Consider the following 21,372-nt stretch of genomic DNA (forward strand, 5'->3'; position numbering starts at 1 on the left):
AACTGTCGTGACAATTTTGGTGGTGGATGAGAGTGTGAGAGATAGATATGTGCAAGCGAGAGAGAAGGAAGGTGAAGGTGGACGTGGAGGATAGGAGATCCATGGGGAATAGGGGTGTTCATTTGGATGGATCGGTTTGATCCAATCCAATTAAGTAAATCCAAATTGATTTCGGTTTTCAAAATATGGATCCGAATAGTCCAAACTAAAATCAAATCCGAACCGATCCGATCCAATTACAATTCGGTTGGATCGGTTTTTTTTATTCGGTTTTCAAAAACTAGAACATTTTAAAACGACATATAATTATAATATAATCCAACTTTTACAGAAGAAGTAAAAACTAATTATTTAGTTGTGATTTAAAATTTATAAAAATTACTAATAATGTATATTATAGTTTAACATTTAATGGATAAAAAACTTTTTAGAGAAAATTCATATTAATTTTTTTTATTAGGTGAAACTTTTTTAATTTATTTGAAAAAATAAATTATAAAATTAATAAATAATTTTAGATATATTAAAAATAAATAAATAATAAATTGTTATTCGGTTTTTTTGGACTATTCGTTTCTTATTTTATAATTCAAAACCAATCGAAAATCCAAAATAATATTTCGGTTTTTTTGTAAACCAATCCAAAAATCCGAATATCCAAACCAAATAGTCCAATCCAAATTATCCAATTGGACAATTCAGTTTTATCCAAATAGTGAACAACCCTACCGGGGAAGGGAGTGACCTATGGTGGTTTCGATTTTCGATGTTAGCGCTATAGTTGATGGACTTAGATCTGCATAAACGAAAGAGACCAAGCATATTGAGGTCTATGGAGAAAGTAATGGGTTTTAAAGCATAATTCCAGATATTTAAAGAATTAATCACTAAAGTTTATACTAATGTAAAAAACTATAAAGACAAAAAAAAAATAATATAAATGTATAGATTTTCCAACTATGAAAATCAATGGTGTCAAATTTACAAAATCAGAACAAAAGATGTATTATACGTAATATACTCATTTCCAATTTATAATTTTGATTTTGAGATTACATCAAATGACTTCAAAATTCAAACCCACCCTCTTTCTTTGACTTTGCTACCCTAAAAACCTTCAAGCTTGATTATCTTATTCTTATCTCGTATGAACACCAATTGACGATACAAAATTCTTCGTCCTTTTCCATGAAAATTTGCGAACATTTTAGCTTTAGTTCACAAGCAAAGTTCTCAACATAAATCGAAAGTGTTGATGTTGACTGTTTAGTGCTAATCCTTGTATCGTCTTTTTGGTTTATGATTAGATTACAGAATTCATTGTACAATAATTTCCGTTCTGAATCGATCGCATTCCGAAGATTATCTTATTTTAGGTGAAGAAGAAGTTATATCTGTACATTTTGTTGATTTAAACTGATTGTGCGTATTGTAATTGATTCATTCTTTGTGTGTGTGTGAATGGATTCGAATTGAAGGGCTAGGAGTTCGAAGAAGGATTCGCGAAAAATGGCACCTCCAATCCTATCTTTAGCTTTACCATCGGAAACGGGTCGGGTTCTCAGCATTCAGTCTCACACTGTTCAGGTTCGTTCTACTTTTCGTCTCCTCCCTCCCCTTTGATTGCAAATTTGTTTGAATTTTTGGAAATTGGCATTAGATTACAGCTTTTCAGTGTCCGATCAAAATTAGGAAATTACTTTAATGAAGCAATTCTCAATCATCCTTTGATCATATATAATTTGATTTTTTGTGATCTAGGGTTATGTTGGCAATAAGTCTGCTGTCTTTCCACTCCAATTACTAGGTTATGATGTTGATCCGATTATGTCAGTGCAATTCTCAAATCATACAGGCAAGTTTAAGGTTCTTTTATTTACTTCATTAAACACCCCAACATTGAGGGTCATATTTGTCAATTTCAATCTATCCATGACTTAACAACAACAGAATTTTACAGGATATCCAACTTTCAAAGGACAAGTTCTAAATGGAAAACAACTTTGGGAGTTAATAGAAGGCCTAGAGGCCAATAATCTACTACACTACACACATCTATTGACTGGTATTTTCTAGGTTGTTATTCATTTTTCTAATACAAAAAAAAAACATTTTCTTTAACATGACAACATATAAGAAATTGTGATTGAATATTTGAATAACTTTGTTGATGCATTTACAATTACAGGTTACATTGGTTCAGTTTCTTTTCTGGAAAATGTATTAGAAGTAGTTAAAAAGCTTCGATCCATTAATCCTAATCTTACATATGGTAAGTTTTCATTTTTTAGCATTTTTTTTTTTGTGAAATATATAAATATAATGTCTGTAGTTTTTTTTTCTTTTATCAGTTTGTGATCCAGTGATGGGTGATGAAGGAAAGTTGTATGTCCCTCAAGAATTGGTGTCAGTATATCGTGAAAAGGTAACATATATATATATATATATATATATATATATATATATATATATATATATATAATGTAATAAGTTTGATTATTTATATATACAATGACTCTTTTTGTAATTCATGTTTAGGTTGTCCCTATTGCTTCAATGTTGACTCCCAATCAGTTTGAAGCTGAACAGTTGACTGGATTGAAGTACTTTTAATTTCAACACACAAAATCTCAAAATTTTATTAATTTGTTGGACATGTAAATTGACATATTTAACCTTCTGCAGAATTGCATCTGAGCAAGATGGGAGGGAAGCATGCAGGCATCTTCATGCTGCTGGCCCATCAAAGGTTCTCTCTCTCTCTCTCTCTCTCTCTGCTATTTATATTATTATTATTTTGAATTATTTATTTTCTTTAGAATCTAATTTTTATTTTTATTTTTTCTCAGGTTGTGATAACAAGCATATCCATAGATGGCAATCTTCTTCTAATTGGAAGTCATCAGAAACAAAAGGTACACATTCAAATTCAATCAATCTTTATAAGTTATAGCAACTGATTTTTTTATTTTTTTTTTTATTTTTTTTATTTTTTGTTAATTTTCTTGTGCTTACAACTTTCTTTTTATTTCTTAATATTTAAATTCTAAATATTATAGGATCAATCTCCTCTCCAATTCAAGATTGTTATCCCTAAAATCCCTGCATATTTCACAGTATATATTTTCTTCCCTCTCTCTCTGTCTGTCTGTCTCTCTCTCTCTCTCTCTCTCTCTATATATATATATATATATATATATATATATATATATATATATATATATCTGTCTATTTATCTATCTATCTGTGTGTCTATCTGGTTACAGGGAACAGGAGACTTGATGACTGCATTATTACTTGGATGGAGCAATGTAATTACTAATTAATGCATTTATTTTTTATGACAATTAATTCATTATTCATCAATTTTTTTTTTTTTTAAATGTTGGGTTCTTAAAGACCTTTTTTTTTAATTTCTTCAGAAATATCCTGAAAACCTAGACAAAGCAGCAGAACTTGCTGTATCAAGCTTACAAGTATGTCATGTGCTTATTGTGGTTTATTTAATATGTCTATAGTATATATATTTTGGAAAAAAATCGAATTGATTTTTTTTTTAATATATTTATGTTGTTTAAGCATGGTGTTATTTGGTGTGTGAAATATTTACAGGCTGTTTTGAGTCGAACATTAGAGGATTATGAGAAGGCAGGGTATGATCCACAGTCAAGCAGCTTGGAGATTAGATTGATTCAAAGTCAAGATGATATTCGAAACCCACAAATTAAATATATTTCTCAGTTATATAATTAAATGCATATATGTACAATTATTAATTTTCAAATGTTTTATGTTTAATCAAACTAGAATTTTCAGATAATTTGTGATTTAAGTACAAAGTATAGTGTCGAATCTTAGAGTAATGTTATGCCTCACTCCAACTTAGATATATCATTAATTAATTAAATGGAGAATTGCTGTGAGATTTGATAAATATATAGATAATGATTTGGTTGCTCTCTCACCAAAACAAATTTTGCGTACTTTGTAGAATATATTAAGACATGGTCAAGTTTAAAGTAAAGAGCACACAATCTTATAAAAATGTTGTTTTTCGGATAGTACAACAATACAGTCGAATGGGAAGTACCTTCGATCAATTGTTTCCCACTTGTGACTATAGGACAAGTTTGGCCAAACCAACAATCAAATGACATGTATGGTTGGCCGTGGTCACAGCCAAACTATCAGAGAAGTGCTACCAACTCAGTGCCATGTCAGCTCCACCAATTCATTAGACATTGGAAATGGTTACCAATCCACAATATTCTTTTTTTATGATTAAATTAAATAAAAAACCATAATTTAAAACATAATAAAATATTTTACATTAATTAAAATCACATTACATTAATTAAAAAACATAGAAAATTAAACCTAAAAAAATAGAAAATTAAAGCTAAATTACTAAATAAACATAGAAACCTAAATCTAAATTACTAAAAAACACAAAAAACATAGAAAATTAACCTAAATTACTAAAAAAAACATAAAAACCATAGATACTAGTTGCGGTATTTTTCAAGAACTTGTTGAATTTTTAGAAATGTGCTTAAATTTTCCGGGTTAAGTTTCGGTTGCGGCACCGTGTTTAAAATTTGAAGATCAGTGAGTGTCATTTTCACCGACGAGCTTCCTCCGTTGATTCAATTTTTTTTTTTCTAAAAAACTTAGAGTTTTGTCTTTTTTTGTCCGTTAGTACGTCCTCTTTGGTGAAGATGGGCTGACAGTGGTTTTCACATTCAACGACAGACAAGGAGAGGCCTCAGATGATGATGATGGAGATGAAGAGTCTTCTAAAACTTCTATCTCCGACAAGAAGGGAGGCGGCTGTGACTGTCCAGATCTGTAACACAAGTTACAATCTGATGTTCAGACGGCGTTGGTGAAGGTGGTTTGTCTAGGGATGGCTCAGATGGTTTCCAGTGATGGTTCTTAAAACCATTGGTGAACTATCAAATTTTTTTGGACCAAAGTCACATAATTTTGCCAAACCATTTCTGCAATTTGTCTTTTAAGGATAACTTATAATTTAAATGTGTTATAAAAATTAAATTTTATTTAAATATTTTTTGTTAAGAAATAAAAGGTCAAAATTAAAATCGGAGTCGTGATTCGGGAAGCTTGTAAACTGTAGTAGAAGAATCGGGAAGCTTGTAAACTGTAGTATAGTAGTAGAAGAAGACATACATCCTCGCAGACATGGGCTAGTCACTTCAAAATAAGCCTTTTGTTTTATCGGCGCCTCCAATTCTTCCGACTTCCCACCCTCGAAGCCTCCCTGCTTCGCTCCAGCACCGTTCGATCGTTCCTCATCTCCGATCAGAATCGCCGCCCTCTTCTCCGATCGCAGGACCTCCTCTCCGGTCGCAGGCGAAGAATAGCTTCTCCGATTTCCACTGAAAACGAACAGGTTTGCACCGCCCGTTTCGAATTATTTTATTTTATTTTATTTTTTTCAATTCTAACATGAAATTATTGCTTAATCTTGCTGGAAAAACTCTCTAATGTACTGAAATTTGTTGTTTAATTTTGCTGAAATTGCTTCTTGTTGCTTAAATTTGTTGTAGGATGTTGGAAATCCGAAAATATTGTTGAAAATAGATTTTCTTGCTTAAAATTCTTGTTAAATGTTGCTGAAAATCAATATTTATTTTGCTGGAAATTCCATAACATTGCTGAAAATCAAGCTTTTTCTTGATGAAAATATGAAAATAGTGCTGGAAATTCCATAATGTTGCTGAAAATACTCCATATTGCTGAAAATAGTCATTATATGTTGATTTTTTTTTGCTGAAATTTAAAAAACAAACAGATTTCTTGTTGAAGACTACAACAGGCATCTGACTTCAGAAAAACATACATCACCGAACACGCTACATCGATTAAAAGCAAATTCATCAAAAACCCTCAGCAAATCAGAAAACAGAATCTGTCAAAAACCCTAGAATTAATAATGGATGCAGATACAGCTTTAGAGTTGGTGAAGAAAGGCGCCTCTCTTCTTTTCCTCGATGTTCCTCAGTACACTCTTCTTGGCATCGATACTCAGGTACTACACTACCCTTTAGTTACAACTCTTCTATTTTTTCTCCATTTCTTTCCATAATCAAGAATTTGGGGTATTTTATTTAGTATCTTGTGATTTTGTATTTAATATCTGGTGTTAACTGTATATGATTATATAATACAGATGTTTTCTGTTGGACCTAATTTCAAAGGTATCAAGATGATTCCTCCAGGTCCTCACTTTATATACTACAGTTCTTCAAATAGGTTAGCTACTTTTCATCATCCAAATTCCCCATTTTTCTATATTCATATCATTTTATAACGCTTTAGAGTCTTTAGATATATAATTTCATATGATTGTTCTTGAATTATGAATTGTTTTTCTTGCAGAGGTGGAAGTGAATTTTCACCAATGATAGGTTTTTTTATCGATTTGAATCCATCTCAGGTCAGAATTTTCTCACTAATTCTTTCATTTTGATCAATTATAAACACCATTTGTACCCTTTTTTCCTACAGGAATTTGATTAATCTAATCAAAACTATCTTTTTTTACTTCATATGACAGGTAATTGTTCGCCAGTGGGATCAACAAGAGGAACGATTAGTTAAAATATCAGAAGAAGAGGTATGAATCATGAACCTTTTCTTATTACTTTGATTCTAAATAATCACAATATTATAAGTTTATAACCTATTTAGTCTTTGAATATCAATTTTTATCTTTATTGAAGGAAGAAAGATACTCTCAAGGTGTAAAAAATATGGAGTTTGACAAATACCTCGGGCCTTATACACTAAATCAATTTGGGGAATGGAAAATGTTATCAAACTACATTACAAAAACTACTATTCAAAGAATTGGTAATTATAACTTTTTATTACTAGATTAGATACATAATTTGTTAAAATTTTATTTGCTTTTAATCTTCATTCCACATGCAGAACCCATTGGAGCAGAGATCACAATAATTCATGAACCCGATATTTTTGTAAACAATCCAAAAACTGCAATGGAGGAAGCTTTATCTGAGCAATTAAAGAACACTAAAATTCAAAAATCTGATGATAAAATTGTAAAAAGAGGTTGTTATTACACGAAAATCCCACGTTTAATTAAACAAAAGGGAATCCTCGGGCAAGATCTTACTTCCTTGAATCTTGACAAGGTACACGTTGCAAAATTACCATTTTACCCCTTGGAAAAACATAAATGACACGTTTTTCTTATACCATGTAGACAAGTCTTTTGGAAAGCATTTTGATTAAAGAATATGAAGGAATGGAAGATTTGCTTCTTGGAGAACTGCAATTTGCTTTTGTTGCATTTTTGGTAAGATTTTTTAGTGAAATTCTTTAAAGAAAAATGATTTTAAAAAAAATATCTGAAATCAAATATGTTTATTTGGCAGATGGGACAATCACTTGAAGCATTTCTTCAATGGAAAAATTTTGTTAACCTTTTATTTGGTTGTACTGAAGCTGTAAGTTTTCTCAAATATTTTATTAAACATCAACACTTTATCCATACAAAATGTTTTAACTTTTTTTTTTAATATTTTTTTCAGCCTCTTCATACACGGAGTAATTTGTTTACTAAGGTAATTGTATATGATTTTGACAACTATTGTTATTCTATATTTCTATTATTTATAATTTATTATTGTTTTTTGTTGTTGACATTAAAGTTTGTGATTTTTTTTAATAGTTTATCAAGGTTGTCTATTATCAACTCAAGTATGCATTTCAAAAAGAAAATAATGCTGCTACAAAAGGGTCTATCACATTGTTAGATGATTCCTTTTTATCTTCTGATAGTTTTCTTCAACATCTGTGTAAGGTAATCCAATCTTTTTTTTTTTTTTTTTTTTTTAGTGTTTAATTAGTTTGTTAATAATTAAATTTTTACAGGAGTTCTTTTTGCTTGTGCTTCAAGCTCCCTTTGTTGATGGAGACCTTTTGTCTTGGGTGAGTATAATTCTCACTCATTTTACTAAAGCTTTATAAATTTTCTTCTATATTAATTTCAAGTTTTAACTTTTGTTGTAATTATAAACTTGTGTAATGTATTTATGTAGACAAGAAAACTTAAAGAGTTACTAGAGTCATCTCTTGGATGGGTATTTGAGCATGACACGAGAGACGGCATCTTTTATGAAGATGATGATGAGGTTGGTATAGTACACTGTATACTGTGTATTGTGTACTGTGTAACAAATTTGTTTTTGCAGTTTGCTCCGGTGGTGGTGATGTTGGAGGAGTGAAGATATGATGGATTTTTGGCGACTTATTAGGCATTTGGAAACAACATCAAGATTTTTTTTTTGGGTTATAATAATAAAATTTTGTGCAATATCTATTTATAGTTAGGGATTTCGGATGAATTTTGTGTATAAAAGTTAATGTCATAGGGAAATCTTTGATTGTGGGTTGTGAATTATGTGGAATGTGGCTAATTTCATGGAGTAGATAAAATGTTAAAAAAGGCTAGTTTATACTTTATAGAAATGTAACAACTTTTTATTATATAATTTTGTTAGTTTATTTGTTGTATAAAGAGGGTTAATGTTACACAAGCCAACTTTATTAACTAAAGCAAGCCTAATTAATTATAGAATTCTAATTAGGCTTTATACTATAAAAAACTTTGTTATGTTTGTGAAAAACAAAATCGAAATTTTCAGTTTAAGTAGAAAGATATATGTTATTTTTTTAATCTGTCTGTCAGTTTTAGTACCTCTCTTTGTACTTATTTTGCAGCTTCTAGTTACTTGCTAGATGTCTGTTTGTTTTTATATTTTATTTGACAGTTCAAAAAAAAAAAAAAAAAAAATCGGTGGAAACCACTTTTTTAACCATACAATTTATGGATTGTAGCCTTATTTTTCAAATCAGTTTACCCTTATTTTGACATTCTAATTATTTTACATTATGTCTGAGACTTATCTATTACATGGATTGATTAAAACAAAAGTTAAATATACAGGTATAAATATTAAACATTTTTTAAATTAAAATTTAGAATTAAATACAAATGAACTCACGAATAAGTAAGTAATTCAATGTATAATAATAATAAAAACTAATGACATATTTTAAATAAATGGGTTGAATCACAAATTTCCCCTTGTGCAAAAATAATAAAAACTAATGAGTTCTTAAAATAATAATAAAAACTAATGATATATTTTAAATAAACTAGTTTATAACTCGTGGGAACCACAGGTTATAAAATTAATTAAATTTTTATAATAAAAATTTATAATTATTAATCAATTATTTTAAATAAATTAGTAATTAAGAGATATATCAAAATTTTAAAGTTATTATAACTTCAAATTTAACATACAATTAAAAAATGTAAATTTAAATTTTGAAATAAGTTGCTTAATATATCTACATGACATAATATTAATGAGAAGTTGTATTAGACTGACACTTGACAAAAGAATATTAAAACTATTCATTTATTAGAATATGGATGGGCTGAATCACAAATTTCCCCTTGTACATTGAATAAATGGGATGAAGATATTATTAAAATATGTCATTACTAATAAAAGACAAATTACCCTTGTGCAAAAACTGAAAGTAGCATGCTAATTCTATAACTCCTTATGACTTAAAATGAAAATACACCTAATGGACTAAAAATTAATATTTTTGCCACGTATGTCATATTTAATGAAATTTAATGATATTTTAGTAAACTAATATGACACATGTCATAATTTAATTGAATAGGAGGATTTGTAGGAACAAAAGTAAAAAGATATTTAATTTCTCTATTTTCCCCTTTAAAAAAACAAAATCAAGCAATGTAGTTTGCTTTGTCTGTTACTATGAGTACATGTAAAAAAAATGAGACAGATCTAACAACATTCCCCATTTCTTAATTACTTTCCAAAAAAATTAAGAAATAGCTAGATCCCTAAAATCAAATCACAAATGAGTCTTTAATCATACATTCTTGTTTATTATCCCTCTCATTTCAATCACTCAATAAAACCATGGAAGAAACTCAAATTTGAATCCCATGATTCGACTTACAACTCGAAATTGAGTTTGTACAGATCAGGTTATCTTCTTGATGAATTTTAAGAATAACTTATAATTTAAATATATTTAAAAAATCATTTTTTATTTAAATATCCCTTTTCTAATAAATGAATAGTTTTAACCTCCTTTTGTCAAGTGTCAATTTAATACAACTTCTCATTAATATTATGCCATGTGTCATGTAGATATATTAGGCAACTCATTTCAAAATTCAAATTTAAATCTTCTAATTATATGTTAAATTTGAAGTTATAATAACTTTAAAAATTTGATATATCTCTTAATTAATAATTTATTTAAAAGATTTATTTAAAATAATTTATTAATAGTTATGAACTTTTATTATGAAAATTTAATTTAATTAATTTTATAACCCGTGGTTCCATAATTATAAAATAGTTTTTTGTTAATAAATAAAAGGTCAAAATTAAAATGGGACTCGTGATTCGGGAAGGTTGTAGACTGTAATACAGTAGTAGAAAAAGAACATTTTGCACTGCTGATTCCATCGATTAAAAGCAAATTCATCAAAAACCCTCACCAAATCAGAAAACATAATCTATCAAAAACCCTAGAATTAATAATGGATGCAGATACAGTTTTAGAGTTGGTGAAGAAAGGCGCCTCTCTTCTTTTCCTCGATGTTCATCAGCACACTCTTCTTGGCATCGATACTCAGGTACTACACTACCCTTTATTTATAACTCTTCTATTTTTTCTCCATAATCGATATCCCTTATTTATTTCTGATACAAAAACAAAACAGAGTTCAATTGCTACGTAGTTACAGATAGCTAATTATGTAGTTCATAAATTTCAAAAGTACTAATCGAGAATTTGAGGTATTTTATTTACTATCTTGCGATTCCGTGTTTAATATCTGTATATGAATATACTACAACACAGATGTTTTCTGTTGGACCTAATTTCAAAGGTATCAAGATGATTCCTCCAGGTCCTCACTTTATATGCTACAGTTCTTCAAATAGGTTAGCTACTTTTCATCATCCAAATTCGCCATTTTTCTATATTCATATCATTTTGTAACGCTTTAGAGAATTTATAGAAAAATCATCAAAGGTGAAATGAAATTGACAGCAACTTTTTGTTGTATACAGTTTCTGTTACTGTTCTTAGAAAATTTATAGAAAAATCATCAAAGCTCTAAATCCAAATCCGCAAATTCTGTGAGTTTGGAATATGAGTCTAGTTTGTTCGTACATTTTATCATGATTTTTAGTGATCTCTGACAGAGGTGAAAATGTTCATAATCACAGACTGGTCCGGGTTTGCCTCTGAAATGATAGGCAGTTTTGTAAAAATCACCATAAATTGTAGAAAAATCATATGGAGATGTGAAAGTAGCCATTTTAAAGCTAAGAGTTTGAACTACTTGCACCTGGAACAGTTTTGAAAACTAAAATATTTAAGTTGACCAAAACAGTCCGTGATCGAAGTTCATCTTTTCTGATGTAATCTGATAGAAAAAGTTTAATTGTGTTCTTGATGATTTTACTTGTATTCCCCCTTTAAAACTTAAGAAAAACATGTAAATGTAGGGGTATGAACTCACCTTATGTGATTTCAGTAGATGAAAGTGAGATAGAGGAAATGTTCAACCCAAGAACACTAAGAAGATGTCTTGATGATTCGAGAATCTAACACCGAATAAGATGGAATTTGTGTAAGATATCAATGATTTGAGTAGAATGGAGTTTAATAATTATGTGAATGATGAAGATACTTACTAATTGAAGAAAGAAATCCCTGGAGAAAGCCTTGAAGTTCTTGAAGTTGAGAGAAAAGATGAGAGAATTTTGGAGAGTGTTCTTGGTTGCTAAATGTAGAATGAAAGGGCTTTTAAGGAGAATGAGGAGAGAGGACCAATCCTCCAGCTCTTAGAACGTGGGAAGAGCTGGAGATAGGGTGTAAAGGTCCACTAAGGAGATAAGGGGTGGTTGGAAAGAATGGCTGATCATAGAGTGAGGTGGTGGTGGCTTGCTTTTGTCATAAAATAAGGAAAAACAAATATTCCCTCAATAATTAGTCCAACCACCAATTCTTTTAATACATTTTTATAAAAACCCTGGAGATTTATATATTTTGGGGCCTTAGTTTATAGAATAAAGTTTTGGGTGAAAATCCCACGTTAAAATAATGAAAAACGGAGTTAAAACGAAGTCGTAGTCGAAAAACCGGTAAAAAGGGGCCGTCTGCGAGACCTCTCGCATGGGCTGTCTGAGAGGCTTCTCATGCGAGGCTTCTGTCCTGAGAGGCTTCGGTCCTGAGAGGCTTCTCATGAGAGGCTTCGGTCCTGAGAGGCTTCTAATGAGAGGCTTCGGTCCTGAGAGGCTTCTCATGAGAGGCTTCGGTCCTGAGAGGCTTCGGTCCTGAGAGGCTTCTCATGAGAGTTTTCGCTTCTAATAGGAGGGCTTTGGTTCCTTAAGGTTATTTTACCCGTTTTTACCCCGTTTCAAGTGGTTTTTGACCCGGTTAAGGGTCGAGATGACCCAAATGATTACAAAAAGTTAAAGTAACTTTTGAGAGAGATTCGGGAGAGATTTGGGAGAGATTTTAATAGAGAGAGATTGAGTGAAAGAGATTGAGAGAGGTTTCGTTTGTGATCTTTTTGAGTGTCCGGCTTCGCAACGCAAGGTTCGTAAACCCCGTTAAACCGTGTTTTAGTGTCGTACACACTCCCGATGAGTGTGCAATAATGTTTTATCGTTTTGGTTCAATGTTTACTTAGGAAATTCAACACACGAACTTTCCAAATGATGTTTCTCTCATTAAGATATTGCATTGTACAGTAATTACATAGTGTAAACCCTAATATACAAGGGTTAATTGAGTCGATTGGTTTTGACTTGTTGACTTTGACTTGACTCAATTTTGACGGTTGTCACATCATCCCCCCGTTAGAAAGAATTTCGTCCCGAAATTTGCATTTGACTGGGACATCAAGAGTTTGGGAAAAGATGTGGGTATTTTTGTTTCATTTGATCTTCGCGTTCCCAGGTGAACTCAGACCCTCGTTTAGCGTTCCAATGAACCTTCACGATGGGAATACGACTTTGTTTCGTTCGTTTGATTTCCCGATCCATGATTTCGACTGGTTCCTCCACGAAGTGGAGATTTTTGTTAACTTCGATTTCGTCGAGTGGTATTACGAGTGTCTCACCAGACAAACACTTCTTTAGGTTCGACACGTGAAATGTGGGATGTACTTTGTCGAGTTCCTGAGGTAATCGAAGTTTGTATGCTACTGGCCCAATCTAGCAAGGATTTCGAATGGCCCGATGTACCTTGGATTTAGTTTCCCGCGTTTGCCGAATCGTATCATTCCTTTCCAAGGGGAAACGTTTAGTAGTACACGATCACCCACCTGGAATTCCAAGGGTTTGCGTTGTTTGTCTGCGTAACTCTTTTGCCGATCTCGAGACTCTTTTCCCTTATGATTTCAGGGCCAGTGAGGGTGCTATTAGAGACTTGTCCTCTAGCTAGCTGTGTATCCCCCACCTCAGCCCAACACAGGGGTGATCTGCATTTGCGACCGTAAAGAGCTTCGAATGGAGCGACTTTGATGCTAGTATGATAGCTGTTATTGTAGGAGAATTCGATAAGCGGTAGATGGGTATCCCATGCTTTACCGAAGTCTATCACACAAGCTCTTAACATGTCTTCCAACGTTTGAATGGTTCGTTCGCTCTGTCCGTCGGTTTGTGGGTGGTAGGCCGTACTCATGTCAAGCCTAGTTCCCAATGATTTTTGTAGAGACTGCCAAAACCGTGAGGTAAATCTACTATCTCTATCGAAGATAATAGATATCGGCACACCATGGAGTCGTACAATCTCTTTGATGTACGTTCTAGTCAGCTTCTCCATCTTGTCGGTTTCTTTTATCGGTAGGAAGTGTGCTGATTTGGTCAATCTGTCTACGATTACCCATATGGTGTCAAGCCCGCCCGATGTCTTAGGCAGCTTGGTTATGAAGTCCATGGTTATTCGTTCCCACTTCCACTCAGGTATATCCGGCTGTTGTAATAGCCCGGATGGTTTCTGGTATTCGATTTTGACCTTGGCGCAAGTCAGGCACTTGCTCACATAGGTAGCAATCTCAGCTTTCATGTTCGGCCACCAGTATAATTTCTTGAGGTCCAGATACATCTTATCTGACCCGGGATGGATGGAGTATCGAGTCTTGTGTGCTTCATTCATGACGACGTCTCGGAGTCCATCGAACTTCGGTGTCCAAATCCGGTTCATGATATAACGTGCTCCATCATCCTTGACTTCTAAGTTTTTATCCATTCCCCTTAATGTCTCTCCTGCCACCTTTTCTGGTTTCAAAGCTTCCAGTTGAGCTTCCTTGATTTGTATGGTCAGGTGGGAATGGATTGTCATTGTTAAGGATTTTACTCGGCGGCCCGAGTACTCCTTCCTGCTTAGAGCATCGGCCACTACATTGGCCTTGCCCGGATGATAACGAATTTCGCACTCGTAGTCATTCAGCAACTCTACCCATCTCCTCTGTCGCATGTTGAGCTCTTTCTGATTGAGGATATGCTAAAGGCTTTTGTGATAAGTGAAGATAGTGCATTTCGTGCCGTAGAGGTAGTGTCTCCAGATCTTCAAAGCGAATACTACTGCTCCTAATTCCAGGTCGTGCGTAGTATAATTAACCTTGTGCGTCTTAAGCTGTCTTGATGCATACACGATAACCTTCCCTCTCTGCATGAGCACACATCCGAGGCCTTGATTCGAAGCATTACAGTACACTACGAAGTCTTCGGTTCCCTCTGGGAGAGACAAGATCGGTGCTCTGCATAGGGCTTGTTTTAACATTTGGAAAGCAGCTTCTTGTTTCCAAGTATATGACCGTTTGTAAAAGTTTCACACATACTAATTTAGTCGGGACATAATTAATATATTTATGTTTTAAAAAGATCTTTATCGGTTACTTCATTAGTTGCAAAGTGCATACCAGTCATATGTGATTAAGATATAATAGTCCTTCGAATAGATGACCCTAACTCCAAGACCACAACCAAACAAGGACAGGAAGTGAAACAAAGATACATAAATTCTAAGTCTATAGCATCTTAGTTACATATGACCTTAGCGCATCCACTTAGCAGCTATTGATCTATAAATAAAGACCTATTTAATTCTCAGATAATTTATTATAGTAACACAAAATACTCCTATAGTATTTGTAAATGTTTAGTTTTGAGTTCTTAAAGTATCCTTTGTAGTGTGTTATTAGGTTTGTTAGATTTTTTGCCCATCCTGACCATCCCCCGGTATATGCAAGTCAATTCCCGGACAGATATAGTTGATCAGGCTATATCCTTCCCATATTTAATCCACATATACTAAGGCATACTCAAAATGTTCAACTCTTATTCTTTTGCTTTATGTTTTCGCTAGTTATGATACCATGCGAGCATGTAATGTATGTATGTATACTTTAATCAAGAAAATCATTTATTTTCTAAAAGTATATTTATTTGAAAAATGCACAAATCAGAGACTATTAGTCCCAATTGTGTTTATAGTTTGTATATCTTATGTGGTCTGATATACTTAATTCACTATAAACTGTGCTCTGATACCAATCTGTCACACCCCCAAACCAAGGATGGCGGAAATGTCCGGGGGTGGAGGACTTCATGTATAGTATCATAACAACAATTGTAATAGTAATTCAAGCAAACACAACCAACATATATATAATTGAAAAAGTTACATCATTGTATGAATTACATGTTTACGAATCAATTACAATATGTTGACAAAATATGAAATAGTAGACGCCTTAGCGTCCCATCCTCAAAAGCACTTGGTTACCTGTTTAATGATTTCCTGAGAATACAAGTTGTTTGAAAAAGTGTCAACACAAAGGTTGGTGAGTTCATAAGCTTTTGTTTGGTATTATTAAAATCCTTTCGTTTGTAAAAGTAGTATTTGTTTTAGAAAAATCCAATATTTTCCTTAAAATGTATATGTAGTCTTAAATCCAAAGACCGAAATGTATAAGTAACTTTTTTTACTTATAATAAATAATGTAAGTTTAAATCGACATAAACTCGTTTAATTTTAATGAAGTTCCCGTAAATTCCAATATTCATTAATACTTTATGTGAGTTTATTAAAGCCTTTTCTTGTAAAAGTAGTGTTCGTTCCAGAAAATCCAATATTTTCCTTAATGTGTAAATGTAGTCTTAAAACCCAAAGACCGAAATGTACAAGTAGTGTTCGTTCCTTATAGTAAAACAATGCAAGTTTAAATCGACATAAACTCGTTTGATTTTAGTGAAATCCCCGTAAATTCTATGTTTGTTAATACCACATGTGAGTTATTATAACCATGCTATGACCTAGTTGGCCTGAAACGACGTTCTTCAGGCGTCGGAAATGTTATGACATTTGTCACCCCAGACCTGTCGGTCTAGCTGTTGCATGCAGCTAAGGTGTAGGTTTGTCAGACCCAATATAGATCTATACACAAGTATCACGCTCTCCCTCGAGGAGACTCTGGTTATAATACAGGACTTATTTGTAAATTGAATCGAATGTCTCACAGAAGTCATTAACGAATTTACGTGTAGTGTAATGAAAACTTGGTACCGTATGGCCGTACCTTGCTTAATGAAAATATCCTTTGTATAAATGTACCCTTTTTAAATGTATGTGTTATGTAATGTTTCATAAAGTCATTAACGGAATTACGTGTTATGAAAACTTGGTACCGTATGGCCGTACCTTGCTTAATGAAAATATCCTTTGTATAAATGTACCCTTTTTAAATGTATGTATTATGTAATGTATCATAAACTATACCTATTATAGTTTATCAACCAAAGGTAGTACGTAGTAATGTATGCAAACTATATTCAAAATAGTTTATTAAATGTTTGAATGTATCGGTTGTACTTTGATTATAATCACTTGTTATTCTTTATATTTTATATGTCCAAATCCATTTGTAAACTAATGTGTGTCTAAATATTAAGATAAAATGTCATATATTGCAATAACATATAATCACATAAAGATATACACCTTGCTCAACATGTTACAAGGTGAAATGAAATTGAGAGCAACTTTTTGTTGTATACAGTTTCTGTTACTGTTCTTAGAAAATTTATAGAAAAATCATCAAAGCTCTAAATCCAAATCCGCAAATTCTGAGAGTTTGGAATATGAGTCTAGTTTGTTTGTACATTTTATCATGATTTTTAGTGATCTCTAACAGAGGTGAAAATGTTCATAATCACAGACTGGTCCGGGTTTGCCTCTGAAATGATAGGCAGTTTTGTAAAAATCACCATAAATTGTAGAAAAATCATATGGAGATGTGAAAGTAGCCATTTTAAAGCTAAGAGTTTGAACTACTTGCACCTGGAACAGTTTTGAAAACTAAAATATTTAAGTTGACCAAAACAGTCCGTGATCGAAGTTCATCTTTTCTGATGTAATCTGATAGAAAAAGTTTAATTGTGTTCTTGATGATTTTACTTGTATTCCCCCTTTAAAACTTAAGAAAAACATGTAAATGTAGGGGTATGAACTCACCTTATGTGATTTCAGTAGATGAAAGTGAGATAGAGGAAATGTTCAACCCAAGAACACTAAGAAGATGTCTTGATGATTCGAGAATCTAACACCGAATAAGATGAAATTTGTGTAAGATATCAATGATTTGAGTAGAATGGAGTTTAATAATTATGTGAATGATGAAGATACTTACTAATTGAAGAAAGAAATCCCTGGAGAAAGCCTTGAAGTTCTTGAAGTTGAGAGAAAAGATGAGAGAATTTTGGAGAGTGTTCTTGGTTGCTAAGTGTAGAATGAAAGGGCTTTTAAGGAGAATGAGGAGAGAGGACCAATCCTCCAGCTCTTAGAACGTGGGAAGAGCTGGAGATAGGGTGTAAAGGTCCACTAAGGAGACAAGGGGTGGTTGGAAAGAATGGCTGATCATAGAGTGAGATGGTGGTGGCTTGCTTTTGTCATAAAATAAGGAAAAGCAAATATTCCCTCAATAATTAGTCCAACCACCAATTCTTTTAATACATTTTTATAAAAACCCTGGAGATTTATATATTTTGGGGCCTTAGTTTATAGAATAAAGTTTTGGGTGAAAATCCCACGTTAAAATAATGAAAAACGGAGTTAAAACGATGTCGTAGTCGAAAAACCGGTAAAAAGGGGCCGTCTGCGAGACCTCTCGCATGGGCTGTCTGAGAGGCTTCTCATGCGAGGCTTCTGTCCTGAGAGACTTCGGTCCTGAGAGGCTTCTCATGAGAGGCTTCGGTCCTGAGAGGCTTCTAATGAGAGGCTTCGGTCCTGAGAGGCTTCTCATGAGAGGCTTCGGTCCTGAGAGGCTTCGGTCCTGAGAGGCTTCTCATGAGAGTTTTCGCTTCTAATAGGAGGGCTTTGGTTCCTTAAGGTTATTTTACCCGTTTTTACCCCGTTTCAAGTGGTTTTTGACCCGGTTAAGGGTCGAGATGACCCAAATGATTACAAAAAGTTAAAGTAACTTTTGAGAGAGATTCGGGAGAGATTTGGGAGAGATTTTAATAGAGAGAGATTGAGTGAAAGAGATTGAGAGAGGTTTCGTTTGTGATCTTTTTGAGTGTCCGGCTTCGCAACGCAAGGTTCGTAAACCCCGTTAAACCGTGTTTCAGTGTCGTACACACTCCCGATGAGTGTGCAATAATGTTTTATCGTTTTGGTTCAATGTTTACTTAGGAAATTCAACACACGAACTTTCCAAATGATGTTTCTCTCATTAAGATATTGCATTGTACAGTAATTACATAATGTAAACCCTAATATACAAGGGTTAATTGAGTCGATTGGTTTTGACTTGTTGACTTTGTTTGACTTTGACTTGACTCAATTTTGACGGTTGTCACAATTTAGATATATAATTTCATATGATTGTTCTTGAATTATGAACTGTTTTTTTTTGCAGAGGTCGAAGTGAGTTTTCACCAATGATAGGTTTCTTTATCGATTTGAATCCATCTCAGGTCAGAATTTTCTCACTAATTCTTTCATTTTGATCAAATATAAACACCATTTGTACCCTTTTTATTCCATTAATTTAATCAAAACTATTCTCTTTTTACTTCATATGATAGGTAATTGTTCGCAAGTGGGATCAACAAGAGGAACGATTAGTTAAAATATCAGAAGAAGAGGTATGAATTATGAACCTTTTCTTATTATTTTGAGTTTTTGACTCTAAATAATCACAATATTATAAGTTTATAACTTATTTAGTCTTTGAATATCAATTTTTATCTTTATTGAAGGAAGAAAGATACTCTCAAGGTGTAAAAAATATGGAGTTTGACAAATACCTCGGGCCTTATACACTAAATCAATTTGGAGAATGGAAAATGTTATCAAACTACATTACAAAAACTACTATTCAAAGAATTGGTAATTATAACTTTTTATTACTAGATTAGATACATAATTTGTTAAAATTTTATTTGCTTTTAATCTTCATTCCACATGCACAACTCATTGGAGCAGAGATCACAATAATTCATGAACCCGACATTTTTGTAAACAATCCAAAAACTGCAATGGAGGAAGCTTTATCTGAGCAATTAAAGAACACTAAAATTCAAAAATCTAATGATAAAATTGTAAAAAGAGGTTATTATTACACGAAAATCCCACGTTTAATTAAACAAAAGGGAATCCTCGGGCAAGATCTTACTTCCTTGAATCTTGACAAGGTACACGTTGCAAAATTACCATTTTACCCCTTGGAAAAAACATAAATGACACGTTTTTCTTATACCATGTAGACAAGTCTTTTGGAAAGCATTTTGATTAAAGAATATGGAGGAATGGAAGATTTGCTTCTTGGAGAACTGCAATTTGCTTTTGTTGCATTTTTGGTAAGATTTTTTAGTGAAATTCTTTAAAAAAAATGATTTTAAAAAAAATATCTGAAATCAAATATGTTTATTTGGCAGATGGGACAATCACTTGAAGCATTTCTTCAATGGAAAAATTTTGTTAACCTTTTATTTGGTTGTACTGAAGCTGTAAGTTTTCTCAAATATTTTATTAAACATCAACACTTTATCCATACAAAATGTTTTAACTTTTTTTTTAATATTTTTTTCAGCCTCTTCATACACGGAGTAATTTGTTTACTAAGGTAATTGTATATGATTTTGACAACTATTGTTATTCTATATTTCTATTATTTATAATTTATTATTGTTTTTTGTTGTTGACATTAAAGTTTGTGATTTTTTTTAATAGTTTATCAAGGTTGTCTATTATCAACTCAAATATGCATTTCAAAAAAAAAATAATGTTACTACAAAAGGGTCTATCACATTGTTAGATGATTCCTTTTTATCTTCTGATAGTTTTCTTCAACATCTGTGTAAGGTAAACCAATCTTTTTTTTAGTGTTTAATTAGTTTGTTAATAATTAAATTTTTATAGGAGTTCTTTTTGCTTGTGCTTCAAGATCCCTTTGTTGATGGAGACCTTTTGTCTTGGGTGAGTATAATTCTCACTCATTTTACTAAAGCTTTATAAATTTTCTTCTATATTAATTTCAAGTTTTAACTTTTGTTGTAATTATAAACTTGTGTAATGTATTTATGTAGACAAGAAAACTTAAAGAGTTACTAGAGTCATCTCTTGGATGGGTATTTGAGCATGACACGAGAGACGACATCTTTTATGAAGATGATGATGAGGTTGGTATAGTACACTGTGTACTGTATACTGTATACTGTGTATTGTGTACTGTGTAACAAATTTGTTTTTGCAGTTTGCTCTGGTGGTGGTGATGTTGGAGGAGTGAAGATATGATGGATTTTTGGCGACTTATTAGGCATTTGGAAACAACATCAAGATTTTTTTTTGGGTTATAACAAGAAATTTTTGTGCAATGTCTATTTATAGTTAGGGATTTCGGATGAATTTTGTGTATAAAAGTTAATGTCATAGGGAAATCTTTGATTGTGGGTTGTGAATTTTGTGGAATGTGGCTAATTTCATGGAGTAGATAAAATGTTAAAAAAGGCTAGTTTATACTTTATAGAAATGTAACAACTTTTTATTATATAATTTTGTTAGTTTATTTGTTGTATAAAGAGGGTTAATGTTACACAAGCCAACTTTATTAACTAAAGCAAGCCTAATTAATTATAGAATTCTAATTAGGCTTTATACTATAAAAAACTTTGTTATGTTTGTGAAAAACAAAATCGAAATTTTCAGTTTAAGTAGAAAGATATATGTTACTTTTTT

At 32.2% G+C, this 21,372-nt stretch overlaps 3 protein-coding genes across 3 annotated transcripts; all 3 read left to right on the plus strand.

Moving 5' to 3' along the window:
• The first annotated feature begins 1,074 nt into the window (after positions 1-1,074).
• Positions 1,075-3,923, plus strand: SOS4 (pfkB-like carbohydrate kinase family protein). The gene is made up of 13 exons (XM_079046121.1): positions 1,075-1,376; positions 1,479-1,587; positions 1,762-1,855; positions 1,961-2,065; positions 2,189-2,272; positions 2,352-2,425; positions 2,539-2,603; positions 2,686-2,749; positions 2,850-2,915; positions 3,060-3,116; positions 3,267-3,311; positions 3,423-3,476; positions 3,613-3,923. Exons 1-13 carry the CDS (start codon positions 1,300-1,302, stop codon positions 3,751-3,753), a joined length of 1,035 nt encoding a protein of 344 aa, XP_078902247.1. The 5' UTR covers positions 1,075-1,299; the 3' UTR covers positions 3,754-3,923.
• A 1,204-nt stretch (positions 3,924-5,127) lies between these two features.
• LOC145109021 (uncharacterized) lies at positions 5,128-8,556 on the plus strand. Its single transcript, XM_079046122.1, has 14 exons — positions 5,128-5,413; positions 5,816-6,052; positions 6,194-6,276; positions 6,403-6,460; positions 6,581-6,640; positions 6,747-6,876; positions 6,958-7,181; positions 7,253-7,345; positions 7,425-7,496; positions 7,581-7,613; positions 7,721-7,852; positions 7,924-7,980; positions 8,091-8,183; positions 8,244-8,556. The coding sequence occupies exons 2-14, from the start codon at positions 5,957-5,959 to the stop codon at positions 8,274-8,276; spliced, it is 1,164 nt and encodes a 387-aa protein (XP_078902248.1). The 5' UTR covers positions 5,128-5,413; positions 5,816-5,956; the 3' UTR covers positions 8,277-8,556.
• A 2,098-nt stretch (positions 8,557-10,654) lies between these two features.
• LOC145106605 (uncharacterized) lies at positions 10,655-20,923 on the plus strand. The gene is made up of 12 exons (XM_079043566.1): positions 10,655-10,750; positions 10,978-11,060; positions 19,052-19,109; positions 19,221-19,280; positions 19,395-19,527; positions 19,609-19,829; positions 19,902-19,994; positions 20,073-20,144; positions 20,228-20,260; positions 20,368-20,499; positions 20,724-20,816; positions 20,891-20,923. The coding sequence occupies exons 1-12, from the start codon at positions 10,655-10,657 to the stop codon at positions 20,921-20,923; spliced, it is 1,107 nt and encodes a 368-aa protein (XP_078899692.1).
• The last annotated feature ends 449 nt before the right edge of the window (positions 20,924-21,372 follow it).

Source organism: Lactuca virosa, chromosome 4 (assembly GCF_052849685.1).
Source record: "Lactuca virosa cultivar CGN04683 chromosome 4, Lactuca_virosa_CGN04683_v6, whole genome shotgun sequence".
Classification (NCBI taxonomy): domain Eukaryota; kingdom Viridiplantae; phylum Streptophyta; class Magnoliopsida; order Asterales; family Asteraceae; genus Lactuca; species Lactuca virosa.